Source organism: Phaseolus vulgaris, chromosome 1 (genome assembly GCF_051622355.1).
Source record: "Phaseolus vulgaris cultivar YP4 chromosome 1, ASM5162235v1, whole genome shotgun sequence".
NCBI lineage: Eukaryota > Viridiplantae > Streptophyta > Magnoliopsida > Fabales > Fabaceae > Phaseolus > Phaseolus vulgaris.
In genome coordinates this window covers 22,212,625-22,233,697 of record NC_143498.1, presented here as the reverse complement: position 1 = coordinate 22,233,697, position 21,073 = coordinate 22,212,625, and the positions used below count along the sequence as shown (strand labels likewise).

The 21,073-nt window shown below is 37.0% G+C and overlaps 1 protein-coding gene across 10 annotated transcripts in view; it reads left to right on the top strand.

The window, feature by feature from the left end:
• SYN2 (Rad21/Rec8-like family protein) overlaps positions 1 to 16,698 on the top strand; it is a 30,872-nt gene extending 14,174 nt beyond the window's left edge. For 6 of the 10 annotated variants that reach the window (XM_068616111.2, XM_068616114.2, XM_090300996.1 and 3 more), the window contains 2 exons: positions 7,181 to 7,367; positions 16,347 to 16,698. In XM_068616111.2, coding sequence (XP_068472212.1) covers positions 7,181 to 7,367; positions 16,347 to 16,387 — 228 coding nt within the window. In that variant the 3' untranslated portion in view covers positions 16,388 to 16,698. Of the gene's footprint in view, positions 1 to 7,180; positions 8,372 to 16,346 lie in introns of all 10 variants that reach the window. The other 4 variants (XM_090301001.1, XM_068616113.2, XR_016520285.1 and 1 more) reach the window with 3 other exon arrangements.
• Positions 16,699 to 21,073: the final 4,375 nt, after the last annotated feature.

The window sequence follows — 21,073 nt, the reverse complement described above, 5'->3', positions numbered from 1 at the left end:
TTTTGGTCTCTCTACAATCTCCCAAGTCTCATTCCTTTCTAATGCACTCATTTCTTCATTCATGGCTCGAATACAATTCTTTTCTTTTAAGGCTTCTTGTACTGATGTAGGGATTTTGATAGAATCAATAGCTGAAAAAAACTCTGGTGCTACATAGAAAGTTTTTATGTAGACACAAATTGGGATATAGGATATTTGGCACAAGATCGTTTTTCTTTTCTTAAAGCAATGGGTAAATCATCTTGGTTTGGTTCAAAAACATGATTTAAGGTTTCGTCAAGAGTACAGGTATGAGTTCTTACCTTTGGTTCGGACAATTGAAGTTGTTGTTCAACCAATACGAGTTCTTGTTGCCTTCGCTAATATTGTTTTTCAACATATTTGTCCTTATTATTTTCTCTGTTAATGATTCTGGCGCAAGGTCTTTGTCATTCTCCCTAAGAATGAAATCCTACTCAAAGGAAAATGTGACAACTCAAGGACCTCAGCTTCTTGAATACTCTCCCCCCTGAAGCTGAAAACTAGGAAAGAAAGACTCTGTTTCATGGAAGGTGACATCCTTGGAAACATAGACTTTACGACTTTGAGGGTAATAACATTTGTACCCCTTTTTGTTAGGGGCATAACCAATGAAGACACAATTGATGGCGCGAGGATCTAACTTACCCCGATAAGGACTATGAACATGGACAAAAGCAGAACAACCAAAGACATAGAACTCGAGAGGGTAATCTATTAATCAAATAAGTGGCACTTAGGACTGCTTTCCCAGTAAGACCTAGGAACAAACATTTGGAAGTAAAGTTCTAGTAATGTTAAGGAGATGATGATTTTTCCTTTTAGCAACCTCATTTTGTTGAGGTGTGTCCACACAAGTTAATTCATGAATAACTCCATTTTCCTTAAAGAACTTGGAAATGTTTTGGTTCACATATTCACTTCCATTATCAGAACTCAATCTCTTAATTGGACTTTCAAATTGTGTTTGAAGCATTCTGTAAAAATTTACAAACAAGTGAAAAAACTTCAGACTTATCTTTCATTAGGAATATTCAGGTAACCTGAGTACACTCATCAATAAATGAAACAAATCATTTTGCACCCGAGATATTAGGAATAGGTGAACGTCCCCATACATCTGAATGAATAAGATCAAAAGGTTTAGAACTTTTATTACCATTGGGAAAAAAAGTTGTTCGATGGTGTTTAGCAAACTGACAAACATCACAATGAAAAGACTCAGCAGACACTTTTATAAATAAAACAGGAAATAAGGACTTTACGGTACTAAATGGAGGATGACCAAACCCTAACTCAACCTCATAAAACCGGCTGATAAGGTGAGATTTGCACCCACTTATATACTGTGAAATGTCCTAATCTCTAGTCGATGTGGGATCTCCAACATCCCCCTCGCGCCAAGGCTACCAACTCGTGCATGGGACTATATAATGGGTGGTCCGATAACGGCCCAATAGCGGGTGGCCTAATGAGCCCAACAAACAATTGTTAGGATAGACTCAAAATGACTATGATACCAAGTTGAAAGAAATATATAAAATATATTTCTGAGATATCTTTACAAATGTGATTACAGTTTCAATTTATAGATGGCTTACAACCTAATTAAGGAAAAAAATAATAGGTAACTAAAGCTATACAAATCAAATCAAATCACTAAAAGATATCAAATTTGTCCTGGTAAATAGAGATTGAAATCTACACTTAATTACGGAATAATTATCTCCTAATTATGCAACAGTATGTTTTTGCAGCGTCTTATTTAACACCTCTGTTTGTCCATGCATCTCTGGATGATACGTTGTGCTCATCTTAAGTGTTGTCCCCTGCAATCGAAATAGTTCCTTCCAAAAAAGACTTAAAAATGTTGAGTCTCTATTGCTCACTATGGAGGTTGGAACTCGATGCAGCCTAACTACCTATTTAACAAACACTTCCGCAATCGATCGAGCTAAGTAAGGTTATTTAAGAGGAATGAAGTGACCATAACTTACTCAGGCGGTCAACTACCACCAAAATTGCGTCCTTCCCATTAGATTTAGGAAGTCTGACAATGAAATCCATGCTTTTCTCCTCCCAAATTTCCCTTGGAATAGGTACTGGTTGAAGAAGCCCTTGTGGTGAACACACTTGATACTTGTTCTGCTCACAAACAAGACAAGCGAGTACATAGATGGTTTTCTTCATGCCCATCCAGTGCAAAGATTGAGCTATCCTTCTATACGTACGAAAAATTGTGCCTTCCCATAGGAGTAGCATGGTATTCCTGGAGTAGTTTGAGGATCCAACTTGAAGACGATGATAACACCAACCTACCTTTGTAATGAAGTATTCCATTTTCTAGGGTATGATTTCCATGTGAATCAGGGTTTCTCCTCAATTCCTCCATGATTCTCTTTGAGGCAAAATCCTTCTGATTTTCTTCTTCCACTAACTCAATGTCTCGCCAATAAGGTTTGGATAAAGCATTGATATCCGCGATCCCTTCTATCCCCCCTCAAATCTTCATGATAATGTATCTGCCACTTTATTAGACGCTCTTCGTTTGTATACAATATCAAATTCACACCCCAACAATTTAGCTAGCCAGTTCTATTGGTTTTGGAGTGGTGATTCTTTGTTCCAGTAAGTACCTCAAACTATTTTGATCCATGTAGACCGTAAATTTTCGTCCAAAAATATATGGTCTCCAATGCTGAATGGCAAACACAAAAGCCATTAATTCCTTCTCATGGATAGACTTTGTCAGAGAAGACTCGGCTAATGCCTTGCTGAAAAAAGCAATTGGTTTTTTATTCTGAGACAAAACCGCTCCCAAACCCTTACCTGAGGCATCGCATTTGATGCAAAAAGGTTGGCTAAAATCAGACATCCTTAATAGTGGTGCAGTAGTGACTACTGATTTCAGCTACTACATGGCCCACTTAATTTCCGCCGTCCACACAAAGTTTTCCTGTGTTAACAGCCTCGCCATTCTTCCATAGTTATGTATAAATCTTGTATAATAACTCGTGAGGCCCAAGAATCCTCTCAAAGCTTTCAAGGATTTGGGTATTCGCCATTGCATGATGTCTGAAAGCTTCTAAGGATCCATCTGCACGCCCTCCCCCGAAATCACATGACCCAAATATTGTGCTTCTTGTTTGCCAAATTCACATTTTTTGTGATTTGCGTAAAACTTGTGTTGTTGGAGGGTTTTTAGAACCTGTTTCAGCTGTGTATGCTCCTCCCACGTTTTGTTGCATATCAGAATATCATAAAAAAAATTAATACAAATTTCCTCAACTAAACTTGTAAAATATCATTCATGGTGCACTGAAATGTGGTTGGTGCATTAGTTAGACCGAAAGGCATAACTAATGATTAGTAATGTCCATGATGCGTACGAAAAGCAGTCTTGTGTATATCACTCAAATCCACCTTGGAAAAGTAATGCGCTCCATGCAATTCATCCAACCGTTCCTCTATTACCAGAATTGGAAATTTATTTGGAATGGTTGCTTTATTCAAAGCCCTGTCCACAAAACCTCCAGCTGCCATCTTTCTTTTTGACTAAAATAACTGGACTTGAATAAGGGTTGTTGCTGGGTCTAATTATTCCTAATTTCAACATTTCCGCAACTTGTTTTTCTATCTCCATTTTAAGCAGATGTAGATATCTATACGGCCTCACATTGACTGGGTCTACTCCAGATTTAATGGGAATCTTATGATCTATCTCTCCGATGGGAGGCAATTGTTTGGTTTCTTCAAAAACTTCCTCACACTCCTTCAAAACCCCATCCAACTCCGTTGTCTGCCTCAAAGATAAACCAGCAATTTCCTTCTCGCTCGCGGACGGATCTGCACTTCTTTTATCTGCACTCTCTGTTCCCCAGATGAGCGACACTACTTCAATCCCCTTCTCCTGTTTTAACACTTTGGGAGTCACCAAAGTTCTCGTTAACTTGTAGTCTCCTCTAATTTGCACATTTTGACCTTCAATACAAAAGTTCATGGTCAATGTCTTCCAATTGACTTTCACGTCCCCCAAAGTTGTTAACCAAGCAACTCCCAATATCAAATCCACTCCTCCTAGCTCAAACAAGAAAAAGGTCTCCTTAAGCGTATAATTTTCCAACTTCACCTCCACCTCTTGACAGCACCCAAAATTGCTCTCTTCCAATGCCCATCACTCTGACCTTATGTTATAAGAAGGTGTGGATTCAACTTGCAAACCCAATTGATGAACCAAATCGGCAATGATAAAGTTGTGACTACTATCAATCAACACCAACGCTAGTTTTCCTTTCACCTCCCCTTCTAATTTCATGGTATTGGATTGCGTTAGCCCCCAACAGAAAATATGGACAAATCTATTTGTTGACACAACCTAACCTCGTCTTTGTCCTACAAAATCTCATCAATTTGCCCCATCATACACTGCTTCCATTTGCAGGTACTGGTAATCCCTCATCTTTTGCACAAATAATCACCTGCATAATTTTTTCAAGACATCGTTGTCCTGGACCATGTGCACCTCCATAGTCAAAACATCTTCCCTCTTCCCTCCTTCCTCCTTCGAACATATTCGGGATAGGGAAGGGTCCTGGACCCCCTATTTCTTGATCCCTCTCCTGCGACTCCTCCTGTCCGAACATCTCTAGTAGAGTTGGACAATTCCTTCCTTGCATTGGTAGCCAAGCTCGACGAGACCTGACCACTATTTCCATTGTACATTTTCCTGCGGGCTATTATTCCCGTCCCTCCTTGATAACGCCCGTAGGAGGCGCTATTCCTATTACCACCCCTTTTTTCTTCCCTGAGGGTCTCTTCCACGTCCAGCGCAATCTCCATTACTCTCATCAATTCTTTGGGATCATGGGGTCTAATTTGGTTACAAATCATGGATTGTAACCCAACGAAGAAAATATCCAGCAGTTGTTCATCCATTGTTTGCGGCGATTACGACACCAATAGCTCAACTCTTGGATGTATTCATCATCCCTTCCACTCTATTTAATCTTTGCCAATTTCGCAAATACAGAATTGTGTTCCCTTCCACCGAACCTCTGATTTAACGCCACCGAAAACTCTTCCCAAGAAGGGTTCGTGTAATTTTTCTGCCAAACATTGAACCAATGGCTGGCACTTCCTTCCATACTAATGAAGGCCAGTCTTAACCTCTCCCTTTTTGCACCTCAAAAAAATTTTCCTCTCTGGACTGCCATCCTATTGGATCCATTCCCTCAAAAACTGGTAGTTCCACCCTTCTAGTCCAAGGTTTAAGCTTTCCTTCGTCCTCCACATCTGATTTGTTCCCTTGTCTTGATCTTTCTTCCTTCTTTTCCTCTTCGTTCACTGAACCCTCCCCTCCCTCTGACATCCTGTCTATGTTAGATATTGTTAGATATTATTAGATATAATTAGATATTATTTGATATTATAAGATATTATGAGATATTATAGATATTGTTAGATATCTCATATTTAAGTAATGGGCTTAGCCCATATGTTTCTTTTCCTATATAAACATAACCCTATGTGTTCAATATACACAAGGGATTTACCCTATTTTTTCTTTTCCTTTAATATAATATCTAGAGCATAAGGTTAGGGTTTAGGGTTCAATTTTTATTGGTGAACCCACTTTTCACTGGAATTTTCCAGCCACCGTCCCACTGTCTCGCCGGAGCTACCACTACCTCGTCGGAGCAGCCGCCAGAATCTTGTCGGATCCGTCACCGGAATCTCGCCGGAGCCATCACCGGAATCTTGTCGGAGCTATTACCGGAATCTCGTCTGAGCCTCCGCTAGAGACACTGCCGGAATCACTGTCGGAGCCTTCATCTTTGTTGCTGCCGCCAATTAACCGATGACTGGATTTGTCCTTATCTTTTATGGCTTCTTCCGCTTCCGCAGCCACTATGGCTTCTTCCGCTGCCGCTACCACAGTGGCTTCTTCTGCAGTCATTATGCCAGATTCATCTATTTATACTAATTACATCAATGTTCATCTTTCCATTGACAAATTGGATGGAACCAATTATGACACTTGGGCATCAGATATTAAATTATGGCTTAAGACTCAAGGTTATGTTGATCATCTTACTCATCCTAGTTTTGCTGAAAATGAGGTTTTCCATTGGTTGAAAATTTATGCTCAATTATGACCATTCACTCATCTTTAAAACAAATTTTTCGTACCTACGAGACATGTTCAGAAGTTTGGGAACAAGCAAAATTATTATACACCAATGATACTCAACGTCTTTATGGTGTGTGTCAAAATCTTCTCACAATTGTTGCTCCCAAACGTCTTAATGGTACAATGGCAGAATATCTAGGTAAACTTCATGCTCTTCTTCATGATTTTAATGAGTTATTACCTCCTGTCTCTACTCCTTCTCAAGAACTAGAACAAAGATCCAAGTTCTTCATGTTATTGGGTTTACATGGCCTTCCTGATGATTATTCTCATGTTCGTGATCAAATTTTGGGATCTCCTTCCACTTGTTCTACCCTTTTGCGCGTGCCAGGTAAACACACCACTGATATAACGTCTCATGTTGATGACTTTTCTGCTTTAGTCTCTCAGCATAATGATCGTACTCGCCCTCACAAGCCGGGCAAAGGGCGTCACAAGTGTGACCATTGTGGCAAACTTGGCCACAAAATTGACCGATGTTATCCCTTACATGGTCGTCCTCCTAGATCTGTTGCGGTTGCTCAAATTGCCCCTGTGCAACCTTCTACCAATACTTCAATTGATACCCTAGGCCAGCCTTCTATTTTCAATGAATTTCTTAAATGGTATGAGGATCGTCAGAACCCTAGTTCCACGACTTCTGTTGCACATTCAGGTACATCTTTTGTTGGACTCACTCACTCCACTTCCCATGGCCCTTGGGTTCTAAATTCAGGTGTCACTGATCACATTACTGGTAATAAATCTTTTTTCTCTTCCCTATCTACTACGGGTTATTTACCTTCGGTTACCATGGCCAATGGATATAGGGTACCATCACATGGTGTTGGTACTATTAATCATTTTTCTTCTTTATCTATTGATAATGTTCTTTATGTCCCTGGGTCTCCATTTAACTTATTATCCATTAGTTGTCTCACCTGTTCCTTTGATTGTGTTATTTCTTTTACCAAAGATTTTGTTACTTTACAGGACCGGAGTTTGGGACGGATGATTGGCACCGGATGTGAGTCTCATGGACTTTATCAACTACAGATCTCTGCACATGTTGGCGCAATTATGGATTCTCCATCTCTCATTCATGCTCGGTTGGGTCATCCTAGTCTTGCAAAGATGCAGCAGCTTGTTCCAAGTTTGTCTAATGTGTCTACTTTATCATGTGAGTCGTGTCAGTTAGGGAAGCACATTCGTAGTTCTTTTCCTAGTAGTGTCTCACAACGTGCTTCATCTCCTTTTACCTTAGTTCACTCTGACATTTGGGGACCAAGTCGTATTAAGTCTAATTTAGGATTTCAGTATTTTGTTACTTTTATTGATGATTATTCAAGATGTACTTGGGTATTTTAATGAAAAACCGTTTTGAGTTGTTTTCTATATTTCAAATATTTTACAATGAAATTAAAAATCATTTTGAAATTTCCATTCGAATTTTGCGCAGTGATAATGAACGTGAGTATCTTTCTCATTCTTTTAAAAATTTTATGGCTTCTCATGGTATTCTTCATCAAACTTCATGTGCTTATACACCTCAACAAAATGGTGTAGTTGAGCGCAAGAATAGACATCTTGTTGAAACAACTCGTACTATTTTAATCCATGATGATGTTCCTCGGCGTTTTTGGGGTGATGTTGTTCTTAGTGCATGTTATCTCATTAATTGCATGCCATCTTCAGTTTTAGATGACAAAATTTCTCATTCTATTTTATTTCCACATGACCCTCTCCACTCTTTACCTCCCAAAGTTTTTGGGTCCACATGTTTTGTTCATAATTTTAGTCCTAGTCTTGATAAATTATCTCCTAAGTCACACAAATGTGTCTTTTTAGGGTTCACTAGATCACAAAAATGATATAAATGTTTCTCACCGTCTTTAAACCATTATTTTATTCCAGCAGATGTCACCTTCAGTGAATCTTCCCTTTACTTTAAGACTTGTCCTTCTCCTTCAATTTCTTCATCTAATCAAGTTAATATTCCTTTTGTTGTGCCTAGTGCACCTAACGATTCACCACCGCCACCAACTCTTCAGGTGTATAGTCGTCGTCAAACGTCTCATCGTCCATCAGCAAACTCTATTCTGGTGCCAACACCTCATCCCCCTTCGGCTCCTACAGTTGAAGCTCCGACTGTTGAACCTGATCTTCCTATTGCTATCCGTAAAGGTATACGTTCTACTCGTAATCCCTCTCTCCATTATACTTTTTTGAGTTACCATAGACTATCTCAACCCTTTTATACCTGCCTTTCGTCTATTTCTTCTGTATCCATTCCAAAATCTGTAAGTGATGCCTTAGCTCATCTTGGTTGGCGTCAGGTCATGCTTGATGAAATGAATGCGCTTCAGAATAATGGAACTTGGGAACTTGTTCCTTTACCATCTAGGAAATTTGTTGTTGGTTGCAGGTGGATTTTTGCTATCAAAGTTTGTTCTGATGGTACTGTTGCATAATTAGGAGAATTATGTTATAATTAAGTGCAGATTCCATTTTATATTTATTAGGACAGATTTGTTAGTGATTTGATTTTATTTGATTTGTACAGCTTTAAACACTCATTATTTCTGGCTTTCATTGCCTATTATTTCTTTCTTTAATTAGGTTGTAAAACAGTCTATAAATAGAGACTGTAATCACATTTGTAAGATATCTCAGAAATATATTTCATCTATTTCTTTCCATATGGTATCAGAGCCATTTAAAGCCTATCCTAGCGAGTGTTTGTTGGGCCTATCGTGCCACCCGCTATCGGGCCGCTATCGGATCACCCATAATCTATAGTCCCATGCACGAGTTGGCAGTCTCGGCGTGAGGGGGTGTGTTAGGACATTTCATTGTATATAAGTGGGTGCAAACCTCAACCCTATGAGCCGGTTTTATGGGGTTGAGTTAGGCTTAAAGTCCACTTTCTAATATGGTATCAGAGCCATTTCGAGCCTATCCTAGCGAGTGTTTGTGTTGGGCCTATCGGGCCGCTATCGGACCACCCATAATATATAGTCCCACGCACGAGTTGGCAGTCTCGGCGTGAGGGGGTGTGTTGGAGATCCCACATCGACTAGAGATTAGAGCCTTTCATTGTATATAAGTGGGTGCAAACCTCAACCCTATGAACCGGTTTTATGGGGTTGAGTTAGGCTTATAGTCCACTTCGTAATATGGTATCAGAGCTCCTGATCTAGGAGACTCTACTTCCGCAATTTTTTTAGCCTTCATTGCTGTAATCATTTTCCTTGACAGCCGTCATTGCTGTAATCATTTTCCTTGACAGCCTTTATTGCTGCAATTATTTTTTTTTTTTTTTTGGACAGCCTTCATTGCTGCAACTTTTTATTTTCCTTATCCTTTCTCCATTGACCACCACCACCACCTTGCACCATTGACCGTTACTGCCACCGCCATTGACCACCACCGACCACCACCACCGACCACCATTGCCGTCGCTCGCCGGAACTGCCACTGCTCGCCGGAAACCGCCACCGGAAAATTTTTCCGGCGGAGATTTTTTTGTGTGCGTGAACAGGATCAAATTTTGCCAATCTGAAAAAAGTTGGTTTTGAACTCTCATGGACTCCCTTAGTAAGCCATCTAGCTATTGTTCCTTTACTATGAGTGGTAAGAGTTCTAGTTTTTTATCCTTTAATGCTTCTAGTACTGAAAATATCTGGATTATAGACTCTGGTGCTACTGATCATATGACACCTCATTCCTCTTTTTTTTCATCCTACACTACTTTATCCGGTAAGCCATATATTACTGTTGCTAATGGTTCCACTACCCCCATTAATGGTCGTGGTAACATTCACCTTCAACCTTCATTTCCTTTAAAAAATGTGTTTCATGTTCCCAAACTATCCAATAACCTCTTGTCTATTCAAAAGATTACCCAAGATTTAAATTGTGCAGTGGTATTTTTCCCTTCCCATTGTGTTTTTCAGGATCTTGCCACGGGGAAGACTATTGGAATTGCTAAAGAGTAGGGCGGGTTATATTATTTACAGCATGAAGAAAGTAAAAAGGATGCTAGACTACAGGCACACACTTCTAATCTTCAGCAAGGTCGTGAATCTTGGTCATCCTCTCAGATATGGCTTCAACACAGACGTCTTGGTCATCCTCCATTTAGTACCCTAAAGTCCTTATTTCCTGTTTTATTTACAAAAGTGTCTGCTGAGTCATTTCATTGTGATGTTTGTCAGTTTGCTAAACACCATCGGACAACTTTTCCTCCCAATGGTAATAAAAGTTCTAAACCTTTTGATCTTATTCATTCAGATGTATGGGGACCTTCATCTATTCCTAATATCTCGGGTGCAAAATGGTTTGTTTCATTTATTGATGATTGTACTCGGGTTACTTGGATATTCCTCATGAAAGATAAGTCTGAAGTTTTTCACTTGTTTGTAAAGTTTTACAGAATGATTCAAACACAATTTGAAAGTCCAATTAAGAGATTGCGTTCTGATAATGGAAGAGAATATGTGAACCAAAACCTTTCCAAGTTCCTTGAGGAAAATGGAGTTGTTCATGAATTAACCTGTGTGGACACTCCTCAACAAAATGGGGTTGCTGAAAGGAAAAATCGTCATCTCCTTGAGGTTACTCGAGCTTTACTTTTCCAAACATCTGTTCCTAGATCTTACTGGGGGGAAGCAGTCCTGACTGCCACTTATTTGATTAATAGATTACCCTCTCGGGTTCTAGAGGGTGTTACTCCTATTCAGGTTATGACCACATTCTATCCTTCTATTCCCATGTTGAATAGTCTTCAGAATCGTGTCTTTGGTTGTCTTGCTTTTGTCCATGTTCATAGTCCTTATCGAGGTAAGTTAGATCCTCGTGCCATCAAATGTGTCTTCATAGGTTATGCCCCCAACAAAAAGGGATACAAATGTTATCATCCTCAAAGTCGTAAAGTGTATATTTCCAAAGATGTCACCTTCCATGAAACAGAGTCTTTCTTTCCTAGTTCTCAGCTTCAGGGGGAGAGTATTCAAGAAGCTGAGGACCTTGAGTTGCCACCTTTTCCTTTGTTGCAGGATTTCGTTCTTAGGGAGGATGACAAAGACCCTGCACCAACATCATTACCAGAGAAGAATAATGAAGACAAATATTTTGGAAAACAATATCAGCGAAGGCAACAAGAACCCGTCCTGGTCGAACAGCAACTTCAATTGTCTGAACCAGAGGTAAGAACTCATACCAGTGAGACTCTTGAGGACACCTTAAATACTGCTTTTGAACCTAACCTAAATGATTTACCTATTGCCTTGAGAAAAGAAAAAAGATCTTGTGCCAAATATCCTATATCCCAATTTGTGTCTACAGAAAAACTTTCTATGCAGCACCAGAGTTTTCTTTCAGCTATTGATTCTATCAAAATCCCTTCATCGGTACAAGAAGCCTTAAAAGATGAGAACTGGATTCGAGCCATGAATGAAGAAATGAGCGCGTTAGAAAGGAATGAGACTTGGGAGATTGTAGAGAGATTAAAAGATAAGAAAGCAGTGGGTTGTAGGTGGATATACACAGTTAAGTATAAGTCTGATGGCACACTGGATCGGTATAAAGCAAGGTTGGTTGCAAAAGGGTACACTCAAACCTATGGGATCGATTATGAGGAGACTTTTGCTCCAGTGGCAAAAATGAATACCGTCAGGATTATTCTCTCCCTGGCAACACACTTTGGTTGGGCAATGCATCAATTTGATGTTAAAAATGCCTTCTTGCATGGAAGCTTGGAGGAAGAAGTATACATGGAGATTCCACCTGGTTATGGTATTGTTAATGAAGGGAATAAGGCGTGCAGACTTAAGAAGGCCCTATATGGTCTTAAACAATCACCTCGTGCTTGGTTTGGAAGGTTTACTCAAGCTATGATATCTTTGGGGTACCGACAAAGCCAAGGTGACCATACTCTGTTTATAAAACATTCTCAGAATGGTAAACTCACTCTACTTTTGGTCTATGTAGATGATATGATTATTACAGGTGATGATGAGATTGAAAAACAAAATTTGAGGGAGAGACTAGCTGCTCAATTTGAAATGAAGGATCTTGGGAAGTTGAAGTACTTCCTTGGGATAGAGGTTGCTTACTCGAGACAGGGCATCTTTATTTCTCAAAGGAAATACATCCTTGATCTTCTCAAAGAGATTGGTAAGTTGGGTTGTAAGCCCACTGGAGTGCCAATAGAGCAAAATCATAGGATTGGGAATGATGAGGAAAACCCAAAAGTGGAGAAGACACAATATCAAAGAATTGTGGGAAAACTCATTTATCTTTCACACACTAGGCCAGATATAGCCTATGCAGTTAGTGTGGTTAGTCAATTTATGCATGATCCAAGAGAAAGACACTTGCAGGCAGTAGATAAAATTATTCAGTACTTAAAAGCCTCTCCAGGAAAAGGATTGCTATTCAAAAGGGGGAAAACTTATCCATGAAAGTATATACTGATGCTGACTATGCAGGATCGATTGTTGATAAGAGATCCACCACAGGCTACTGCATGTTCTTGGGTGGAAATCTGGTGACATGGAGGAGCAAGAAGCAAAATGTAGTTGCAAGATCAAGTGCAGAGGCAGAATTTAGAGCCATGGCTCAAGGGGTGTGTGAACTCTTATGGATGAAGATCATACTTGATGACCTAAAAATAAAATATGAAGCTCCTATGGGTTTGGCATGTGATAATAAGTCCGCTATCAGTATTGCACACAATCCGATTCAACATGATCGAACAAAGCACGTAGAGATAGACCGACACTTTATTAAAGAGAAGGATGATGGTCTTATAGCCACTGAGTACATCCCTTCAAGACTCCAATTGGCAGATATGTTTACTAAGGGACTTCCCATAAAACAATTCGAAGATCTTACTTGCAAGTTGGGAATGATAGATATACATTCACCAACTTGAGGGGGAGTGTTGCATAATTAGGAGAATTATGTTATAATTAAGTGCAGATTCCATTTTATATTTATTAGGACAGATTTGTTAGTGATTTGATTTTATTTGATTTGTACAGCTTTAAACACTCATTATTTCTGGCTTTCATTGCCTATTATTTCTTTCTTTAATTAGGTTGTAAAACAGTCTATAAATAGAGACTGTAATCACATTTGTAAGATATCTCAGAAATATATTTCATCTATTTCTTTCCACTGGTACTATTGATTGTCTCAAAGCTCGTCTTGTGGCTAAGGGTTATACCCAAATTTTTGGTTTAGACTATGGTGATACTTTTTCTCCAGTAGCAAAGATGGCCTTTGTTCGCTTATTCATAGCTATGGCTGCTCTTCAACAATGGTCTCTTTATCAACTGGATGTTAAAAATGTTTTTCTTAATGGGGATTTGCAGGAAGAAATTTATATGGAGCAACCTCCCGATTTTGTTGCTCAAGAGCAGTCTTCTGGATTGGTATGTCGTCTTCGCAAATCCTTATATGGCCTCAAGCAGTCTCCTAGGGCTTGGTTTGAAAATTTAGCAATGTTGTTCAACAATTTGGTATGACTCGCAGTGAAGGAGATCATTCAGTTTTTTATCGTCACTCGAGTGTTGGGTGTATCTATCTTGTAGTATATGTTGATGACATTGTTCTTACAGGCAGTGATCACCATGGCATCTCACAAGTAAAACAACACATTTGTCAACACTTTCAGACCAAAGATCTTGGCAAACTCAGATATTTCTTGGGGATTGAGGTAGCACAATCCAATACTGGTATTGCTATCTCTTAAAGAAAATACGCATTAGATATTTTGGAGGGAATTGGGTTGATGAATTCGAAATCTGTTGATACTCTCATGGATCCCAATGTCAAGCTTCTACCCAATCAGGGGGAGCCTCTTTCAGATCCTGAGAAGTACAGGAGATTAGTTGGAAAATTGAACTATCTCACTGTTACTCGTCCTGATATTTCCTTTGCAGTCAGTGTGGTGAGTCAATTTCTTAATTCTCCATGTAAAGATCATTGGAATTCGTATAGTGAAGTACATTAAAGGCTCTCCTGGAAAATGTTTGTTATATGGTCATAATAATCATACTAAAGTCGTTTGTTATTCAGATATTGATTAGGCAGGATCTCCATCTGATAGAAGATCAACTTCTAGTTATTGTGTCTTCATCGGTGATAACTTGATCTCTTGGAAGAGCAAGAAACAAAGTGTTGTGGCAAGATCTAGTGCAGAAGCAGAATATAGAGCTATGGCCTCGGCTACTTGTGAGCTTATTTGGCTTAAACAGTTACGTAAAGAATTACAATTTGGAGAGGTTACTCAATTAACACTTATATGTGATAATCAGGCTGTTCTTCATATTAGCTCAAATCCAGTTTTTCATGAAAGGACAAAACATATTAAGATTGATTGTCATTTCATTCGAAAAAAGATTATATCGGAAGATATCAAGACTGAGTTTGTTAATTCAAATAATCAATTAGCAGATATTTTTACTAAACCCTTACGAGGGTCTAGGATTGATTACATTTGTAACAAGCTGGGTACATATGATCTATATGCACCAGCTTGAGGGGAGTGTTAGATATTATTAGATATTATTAGATATTATTAGATATTATTAGATATTATTAGATATAATTAGATATTATTAGATATTATTAGATATTATTTGATATTATGAGATATTATGAGATATTATAGATATTGTTAGATATCTCATATTTATGTAATGGGCTTAGCCCATATGTTTCTTTTCCTATATAAACATAACCCTATGTGTTCAATATACACAAGGGATTTACCCTATTCTTTCTTTTCCTTTAATAGTCTCCTTTCTTGATGTCCCACAACATTTCTTTAATTTCCTTCAAGTCTAACATGCTTTCCTTCAAACTCGTGATATCTGCTCTTATTTTCGCCATCACTCTTCCTTGTTCGCTGGTCAATTTATCCACAACACTCATCCTCTATTCCATATTCTCTCCATATTCTCTCCCACACCCTTCTGATCCAACAGGTCGAACCAAATTGTTATGTTCACATAAGTATTACTCCTGTCAAAACAACACACATACCAAAAAGAGACCTTCAACCCGAAACAAACAAAACAACACACACAGGTTGGTCTTTTTTTAAAGACCAACCGTAACAAACAAAACTACCCGAAACCCTCTTTATTCAGTATTCTTAAATTTCCTTCTATAATACACCTTCCACACTTTCTCCTTATCTTCTTGCCTAACAGCCACCCTTTGAAATATGATATTATACCAATATTCAGCCCATGGAATAAACTCAGTCCAGCTTTTAGGTTGTTCCAAACAAAAGCACCTTAGATATAAAAACAACAAAAAATAGAAATCCTAACTCTGAAAACTCTTTCACTGTTACAGAACAGTGTGATTGAAATGAACTGTATTTCTTCACACACCTTCAGCAGTCATAACAGGGTAAACATAATTACCCCAAAAGGACCACTCAATAGTTTAGTAGATTCACCAAAGTTGGAAAACATAAGCTAAAAAGAACCCAATTACACATGAGGACCTATTTATTAGGTCCTTTTACTCTAAACACATAACTACTACCTGGTTATAACTAATTACAATTTACCTTTTTTGACCTGTAAAAGTCGTTCCCCTTTCTTCTCGGTCTTGTCCCCATTCCTAACAATGTGCATGTGTGATACTATAAGATATTGCCATTGCTTTTTTTCCGATGCTTGAATATTCAAAGAGGAAAAACCTTTGGTAGAAATACCAGTCCATTCTTAGATTAAACTAGGACTGCAACATTTTATTTTGAGTAAATTACACATATATATCCTGAGTTTTGTCAAATTTTCTCTAATACTCCTCTTTTTACTCCTGCATAACCCCTTTGTTTGAAACATATTACACTGAAATTTCTTATATATATATATGCTTATTACACACCACACCATGCCTTCCAAGAAACACATCATACCGTCTATAGTGAGTTATGAACTATGTCAACAAAACTCATTGGATATATCAGTGTAATTTCTTATTATTTTCTTTTTTTTAATTTTTTGGTTATAAATGTAAGACCACGTTACTCATGATTCATGACATGGACCTCAAAACGAACCAAAGTATGAGAATGTTTTATATGAAATTGTTTTCATTTTTACCTTGTTTTCTGTCTAATGTTTTTCAGGTTCTGAAAACTACTGGCTGTGTAGATGTGGAGCAAAATGAAGCTTATGGAGATATTACAATCTATAAACTCCCAAAATTAGACCAAACTTTTTGATTTGGTAATTTATTAATATATAGATATCAAAGGAGATATAGAAATAGAAAATTGATAGGATTTTGGTGGATTTATTTGTTGTAGTTTTTTGTCATTTATATATTAGTATGTTTAATTGTACAGCATTAGATGCCATTTTATTTTAGTCATACTTTTCGAAAATCTTGAGGATTTCTGGTACTAGTTACACTGCACAGTGATGTCAAAGCTAGAAACTTCAATATGGCAGTGATAAGCCCGAACTTCTAATTTATCACATTTCGGCAAATGTGACTGGTTATTTAAAAACTCCAAAAAGGTATTGATGTTTAGACCTATTTCTTTACATGGTAGTCTTTTGTGTGTGTGAATCAACTGCACCAAATTACTTACGTTTAGTAAGACATTTTTATATTTTCTTTTAACGGGTATCGTGTTTTTAGGATTAGAAAAAGTGGAGAATATTTTCTCAATCAAGTATGCATAAATTCATGCTAAGTCACTAGGAAGTTCAACATTAGTAGATAGCTAATTCAATTCTTGCCCAAATGTGTTATTACAAGGATCGGGATGATTCACGTCTTTCGATTTTCTGCCCTAGACAATGTTTTCCTATTTTACTGAGATGTCTTCCTTACTTATTTGAGATGTTCTTTAGGATGTCCTCTTTTGGTTTTTGTACAATAGTGCAAAGATAATTCAAAAGTTAGTTTAAGTTTTTGAATCAATAATAAATGTGTAATTAATAAACAATACTTTGGATTTGTTGTATTTAAAAAACAAGAAAAAGTGTTATGATTTTCAACTTGTTTTTTAAATGCTTAAACATAATGTGGTTATGATCTTCAAATTGTTTTTTAAATGTTTTAAACAATTTCATTAATTGTTTTTTATCAGCAAAACAATTTCATTAATTTTTTTTATTACCAAAAAAATTTCATTAAATGATCAAACAATTTTAAACATCTTTTAAAGTCAATATAAAGATTGTTTCCTATTATTCTAAAAACAAGAATAGAGTTTATTAAAAACGTTTTTCAATAAAGAAGATCAAAGAGTTTTTAGAATCAATCTTGATATCTTGGATTATTTCTATTTTGTGAAATAGGATTTTGGGTTATTCTTCTATTGTTCTTCATTTGTGTAAAGGCGAAGTGTATTCTAATTCATTCTTTTATTTTATATTGAGTTGTAAACTGATTTAGATAGTGTTCTGAAATCAATGTTGTTGTTGAGAGTATTGTGTATTCTTGAAGGGTTTAAGATCAATACTCTTGGATGTTTTGTAATCTGATTTTGATTACTTAGTGCATTCTCAGTGTTGTGTTGAGGATTAGATGTAGTTCTTGGTTAAGAGCCAACCAATATAAATTTCTCTCTGTGAGTTCCCTCTCACTTACTCTAATAAATTGTTTTATATTTTGTTCTGAGTGTTCTGCATAAAATAATCAGTTGATTGTAAAAACATGTTTATATTTTTTACAAAACTTTAATTTGTTAAATAACTAATTGAACAAGTAAATCAATTGATTGATTTAAAGATCTAGCACTAGTCTTTGCGGAAAGCTTGTTGTGGAAACCATTCACCCCTATTATTTTATCCATATTATCTAACAATTTGCATAAGTAGTTGAAAGTTACTCAAGTTTCGATCCTAAATCTTTTTGAAAATGACTATTACGAAGTAGACTTTAAGCCTAACTCAACCCTATAAAATCGGCTCATGGGGTGAGGTTTATACAATGAAATGTTCTCATATTTAGTCGATGTGGGATCTCCAACACACCCTTCCACGCCGAGAGTGACAGCTCGTGCGTGGGACAACATATTATGAGTGATCTGATAACGACCCGATAGCGGGTGACACGATAGGCCCAACAAACACTCGGTAGGATAGGATCGAAATGGCTTTGATACCATATTACAAAGTGGACTTCAACCCCATAAAACCGGCTCATGAGGTGAGGTTTGCACCCACTTATATACTATGAAATTTCCTAATCTCTAGTCAATGTGGGATATCCAACATATCCCCTCACGCCGAGAGTGACAGCTCGTGCATGTGATAACATATTATGGGTGGTCCTATAACGACCTGATAACGAGTGGCCTGATAAGCCTAACAAACACTCGCTAGAATAGGCTCGAAATGGCTCTGATACCATATTACGAAGTGGACTTTAAGCCTAACTCAACCCCATAAGCCGGTTTTATAGGATTGAGTTAGGCTTAAAGTCCACATAGTAATACTGAAAAATTACTTTTTGGGGAAGGTGCTTCTATAAACAAAACACCATTGTTTTGTGGATTGAATTATTAATTTTGGAAAGTTAGAATGATTTTTTTTTGAATCAATTGATAGAGGAATCTGGGATGCTATTACAAATGGTCCTTTTATTCCTAAGTGTGAAAAAAGGTAATGTTTTTATTGAAAATCCTTGGTCTCACACCGAGACTAAAGGAAAAAATGCTCAATATGATTGTATTGTCAAGAACATTATAACCTCTGGTTTGAATTTTGATGAATTTTTCAGGGTTTCTCAGTGTATCTCAGCAAAGGAAATGTGGGACATCATTGAGGTGACACATGAAGGAACAACAGACGTAAAGAGGGCAAGGAAGTATGTCTTGATCCAAGAATACGATTTGTTCATAATGTTGAAGGAAGAAACAATTTCAAATGTGCAGAAGAGATTTACTAATATAATATCTAATTGGTCTAGGAAAGTTCTTTGAAAGAGAAGAACTGAATATAAAGATCCTCAAATTCTTTGGTAGCCAAAGGTTACTGCCATTTCATAATCAAAGGACTTGACTACCCTAAGCATTACATCACTGTTTGGAAAGCTCAAGCAGCATGAGCTTGAGAACCAACTCAATGAACAAGAAAATGAAGAAAAACATGTGAAAAATATTGTTGTAAAACCTGTAGTACAAAATGTTAAAATTCAGGGCCTTAAACTAGAGGGTGGGTGAATTGTTTTCAAACATTTTTCGAAAGTTTTGAAAGTATGAAGAAAGTCAAAGAAGAATCACAGCCAAAGGAATCAAAGAACATAAGATAAAAAAACAATTTTAGTTGAATTCCAGAAATTCAACCGGTTGTTTTATCAGCAGAGTGTAAAAACAACTAAAAACATATATACAAGAGTTAAGAGAGAGAAAGAATCACAGAAGCAATTTTATACTGGTTCACCATTATACCAAGAGCTACATCCAGTTCCCATCAAAAACCAGATTACAAACACACAACCACCAAAGAAGTGATCTTGATCCCCTAAAAAACACACACTTCCTTTGGCACACCACAAACACCCCATAGATCAGAACACCCTTGACTCTTTGTACACCAGTACTTACAGAATTACAAATCAAGAAGAAATAGGATTGATCACACCTGGTACAAAATCAAATCAAAGTACACAACAAGTCTTACTTCACTCTTAAAGAAATATCCAAAGGCTTAAGCAATCTTGGAGAAAACTTGATTTTAAAAACTGATCTTGTAACCTTAATGCTAGGAGCGTATAACAGAACATTTATACTCCAATTAGCAGTTGAAAACATTTATTATAAAAGTCAAATCAGTTTCAAATCATTTAAAGCAAATTTAACAAACTTAACAAAATTATGTTAAGACAGTTAAAAAAAAACAGTCGGTTGTTTTTTCGAAATAACCGATTGAATTGGTTTGACAACAAAGTCAACCAAATTCAAATATGCCAAAACCAGTTTCAAAAAACCTTAAGTATGAAACAATCGATTGAAATGATAAAACAACTGGTTGTTTTTCTGTTGCTTCATGAAACACTCTTTTAAAAAAGATTTGAATTAAACCAACTTTGGATTCAAACTAAGAGTGAATTAACAAATTCAAACTACCCCAGAAAACACCCAACTAAGCTAAAAACAACCTTCAAGCAATCCATAGAGATTTGGAGTCATCAAAGCTCTTCTTCAACACAAAAGACTGATAAAGATTCAAGCCACTGCAGTGACACTAAAACTCTCAACCTACTGACAAGGAAATTTGGTAAGTTCTTGAAAAAAGAATAGTAGGGACAAGGCATAGTCTTCAAACAAGCATAATTTAAAGAAAACAACTTATTTTAATTATGCAAATTATACTTGTTTTGATTAGAGCAAACAAGGACATATCAAAGATGAATGTCCAAACACTATAAGCAAAGAAAAAGGTGTTGACGGGAAATATGAGAAGAAAGGAAAAGCTAGAAAAGAATATATTGCCTGACAAGATAATGATGATTCTTCTTCAAGTTCATCATCAAAGCATGATGAGAAAGCTAATTTGTGCTTAATGCCAAATGAAGACTCAGACACAAGCAGTGTAAGTTCAAATAATTCTATTAGTTTTGAGAATTATAGTTAACTGCTTGATGCCTTTAAATAGACTAATGAAGAAGCTAACATGCCGGTTAAAAGGTTTAAACAACTGGTTAGAAAATTGAGTCAAGGAGAAGAGCTAACTCATTCAAAAACTGATTTGAAAAATCTTGAAATCATTTACAAAAACTCTTCTTGTAAGTGTGTTGATTCAAGCAATTATGAAAATTGTGATTCCCTATAGAAGAAGATTCACTATCTTTTAAAAACTATGAACAAATTTTCAAGAGGGCAATTCAATTTTTAAA